This window comes from Saccostrea cucullata, unplaced genomic scaffold (assembly GCF_032062105.1).
Source record: "Saccostrea cucullata isolate Sc308-1 unplaced genomic scaffold, CSIRO_AGI_Scuc_v1 ctg2048, whole genome shotgun sequence".
Taxonomy (NCBI): Eukaryota; Metazoa; Mollusca; class Bivalvia; order Ostreida; family Ostreidae; genus Saccostrea; species Saccostrea cuccullata.
This window is the reverse complement of record NW_026926044.1, coordinates 100,001-103,705: the sequence shown is the minus strand read 5'-3', so window position 1 is coordinate 103,705 and position 3,705 is coordinate 100,001. Positions and strand designations below refer to the sequence as shown.

General features: G+C 35.5%; 1 protein-coding gene across 1 annotated transcript in view; it reads left to right on the top strand.

Moving 5' to 3' along the window:
• Positions 1-1,040: 1,040 nt before the first annotated feature.
• LOC134270463 (RIMS-binding protein 3B-like) overlaps positions 1,041-3,705 on the top strand; it is a 4,703-nt gene continuing 2,038 nt past the window's right edge. Inside the window, exons 1-7 of the mRNA XM_062752679.1 lie at positions 1,041-1,177; positions 1,294-1,437; positions 1,762-2,146; positions 2,360-2,572; positions 2,824-2,913; positions 3,047-3,177; positions 3,518-3,705. The exon at positions 3,518-3,705 is cut by the window's right edge and continues 58 nt beyond it. Coding sequence (XP_062608663.1) covers positions 1,133-1,177; positions 1,294-1,437; positions 1,762-2,146; positions 2,360-2,572; positions 2,824-2,913; positions 3,047-3,177; positions 3,518-3,705 — 1,196 coding nt within the window. The 5' untranslated portion in view covers positions 1,041-1,132. The remainder of the gene's footprint in view (positions 1,178-1,293; positions 1,438-1,761; positions 2,147-2,359; positions 2,573-2,823; positions 2,914-3,046; positions 3,178-3,517) is intronic.

The following is a 3,705-nucleotide window of genomic DNA, read 5'->3' as shown; positions in this document are numbered from 1 at the left end:
AGGGTATCATTCCTTATTTTTTGGCACTAGTTCTTTTTTCATCAGTTGTATAGTCACCTAAAGCTTGAAAAATATTTAGAAAGAAAAAATAATTGCATCGATGTATGTTTGGTGAAAATTAATTTTTTGAAGTCTGGAGTATATAAACATCAAAGTTTAAATTTGTTCAGAATCTCATTGAAATATTGCTGGTCCTTGCTTTCTTTTAAATCAATATCAAATATAATTATAGACAGAGAAAATTCAATCTCTGATTGATGAGATATCGACTTACAAATCGAAAATTGTCTCCCTTGAGCGTGAAAACCTGAAGCTCCATCAAACTTTTTCCAGTGTCCAGGGTGTTCATTCCAGGGTAAACTTGTGCCTACGATGTTGTCCTCACAATTTGGTGTGCTATAAGATTATGTTTTTCGGATAAAACACAGCCTTGTTTGTAGTTCTCTACAAATTGATTTCAATATCAGATATTTTTTATTGTGTGCATACATATGTCTTATTTTTCAAACTCAGACACCAAGCTTATCTTTAAATATTCAGCAAAAAAAGTACTGCATGGAGAATGTGTGGAGTTGTTTTAATCATCTCATCTTTTTACTTTCTGTTTTACCTTTAATTAGATGATTACTTTGGTTTTACCTCACTTTAAAAATTTTCAGATTCTTTCAGTTAATAAAATTAAAGTTTCTCTATAATTACATCTGTCATCTTTCTTTAATGGTATTGAAATTTTTTTTTATTAAAATACAAAAGCATCTGAGCTATAATGTCCATTTTCTCATTGACAAAGCTTTTGTCAATGATAGTTGGAGATTTCAGCTGAATTCTCAGCAACAGAATTTTCATGATTCGCCAATTTCTACTTCTGATTAAATACATACAGACCTATATATGTTACATTTACTTGTTTTTTGAATGTACATGTATAGCATGCAAATGTCAATAATTTATAGAGGTAATTTGAACTTATTCATTGATAGTAATACTATTTTATAAAAGAATATTAAGGGAATGGGCAGCTACCAAAGTTATGGGATTTATAGTCTAATCACAATTATGATTTTTGAAATTTTATTTTCAGTGCCATGATCTGGAAGCTAAGAATGAACAAGTTTTACTTTCTGTGACTCCAATGAAAACCAAGCTGGCCAGACTGATGCAGAAATGTAGGGAAAAGGTAAGAGAAGGATCTTATGTAAATTTGCTTGTTTTTGGCAGATTTCTTCCTATAAGATAGAATATTCTGATGATTATCACATATATTTCTTTATAATTTTTACATTAATTTAATAGGATGATTTGCTAAGAAAACTAGGAGCAGAATTACGTAAACAGAAGATTGGCGGTGGGCCGGGGTCTCCCCTCCAGGAACTGGCCTTAATGGAGCAGAGGATGTCTTCTGAGGAATACAATGTACTGGAGGAAGGATCTCCTCAGGTAGGAAATCATCTCAATCAAAAATACTTTAAATATATTGACACTTGAATTGTTACTATTCACATACAGACGAAATTTATGGATGATCTCAGATTTGATTGGAGATACTCTATGGCAAAATATTAGAAATAAAACTCAAGTGAAGTAGTCCATGCAGACATGCTTTAAAATTTGTGATGTAAAATTCCCTCATTTAATATTAACAAAAAATGAAATGCAATCTTGTGAGGAAGGATTAGTTTTGAGAATTGTTTTGATTTCCTGAAACATTTTGTGTTGCTATAAACCATCAGAAAAATCTAAAATATAATTTCTTGTTCACAGCAAGCAAACCATTTGAGTAGACATTCTGTATCCATGATTGACCTGCAGAGGTCAAGGTCAAATTCCTCTGTCAGTGACAGCCAGGACCATGTTGCCCATAGTGACACAGAAATGGTGACCCCTATCATGCGCCGATCAAACCACCATGCAGAGAGACGACAGAGACTGCTACCACCATCCTCACACACACCACGACTGCCACACATTCAGGGAGGTCAAATGTCGCCTGGTTACGGTTCACCTAACGAGTCACTTCCTGTAGGTCACATGCCACCTGATCAGCTATTCATAGCTGTAGCCAATTATGATCCTCTGACCTTCTCCAGAAGTCATAGGCCTTCAGAGGAACTAAGGCTGCAGGAATGGGACAAAGTCACTGTAAAAGGTTGTTATCACTATCACTTAATCTACCAAACTATTATAATTTCAATTTCACTCACTTTGACCTTTGAAAAGGTTTTTCCCTTAATTTCCATGTCATTTATCCATCTTTATCAATGCACTTGTAGACTACAGTTAAGGAATACTTGAAAACAACCCGTTCTCTTGAAGCAATAGATTTATAATTAATTTTTGGATCATTTGACATTTTCTGTAGGACCACTTGATGACACAGGTTATTACTTGGCTGAGGTGAACGGTAGAACAGGACTTGTCCCTGCAGCTTATCTTCGTCCTGCCAGCCTTGCTGACCAGAGAAATGGACGATGGAAGGGAATTATGGGACAGAAACCTCCAGCTTATCTTGATGCGAGTCCTGAGAGAATCGTGGAGACACATTACCAACTTCAACAGTCACAAAATAGAAGTGGTAAGGACTTCCAAATCTAAGAATGGGGAATATATTTACAATTTGTTAATTTTCTATTAGAACTACTAAAGTTTAACTTTGGTATCTCAAATACATGTACCATGTATATGTTGAAGTGAGTTTCAGTCACTTTTCTTTATGAATGTGTATTTTTATGTTTGGAACCCTCTGATCTCTTAATTTTTTCTGATCACCTGATTCTTCGAGTTTGAGATAAAGAAGTTTTATTTAATATATACTCAATTTTGCAGGTGCCCCTTTGTTTCCTAGGATAAATGGACATGTCCCTGAGTTATCCCCCTTATTTAGCAGAAACTCCACCTCATCAGCAAGGACATCAGGTTAGTTCTAAAGGTCTTTGAAATGTTCCTTAGAGAAGATTGCTTAGTGATATTTTATATAGCTATGTAACAAAGGACATTCTTTGCATCTGGAATGCTGTGATTAAGAAATGTTTTTTTTTGCCGATTATAGAGTACCCAGATCCACCCAAAGATTTCCGAGTTGAAAAGGTCATAAACCGGAACACTCTAATGTTAGCTTGGACACCTCCAAAATTCACCGAGAACAATCACAACAGAGGGGTCAAATGTACTGGGTACAAAGTAAGTAGTCACATATAACAATCAAAACAGAGGGGTCAAATGTACTGGGTAAAAGTAAGTAATCACCTATAATAATCAAAATACAGGGTTCAAATGTACTAGGTACAAAATAAGTAGACACCTTATCTAAATAGAGGGGTCAAATGCACCGAGTACAAAGTAATTAAGTCACCTACAACAGTCAAACTGGGGGAACAAATATATAGGGTGCAAAGAAAAAAGACACACAAATATCTATATATACATGTACATTACAAAAGCTGCATGCAAATCTGCCTTAACATAATGAATGCATAACCTTCAAGATCAAGATGTTCAGTGATGATTATCTTTGTTTTAGATATACTTAAATGGTCAGCTTCATCAACAAGCCAGCAGTCCACACATCGCCAAAACAATCGTCAAGAATGTGGACACTCGCCAGCGTCAGGCGTTCAGCATACAGACCATAGGATCGGGGGGACAGTGTTCTGACGTCGTGGAAACCGTCCATAACGCCCCAGTAACAGGTGACCTTGAGGGGCCAGA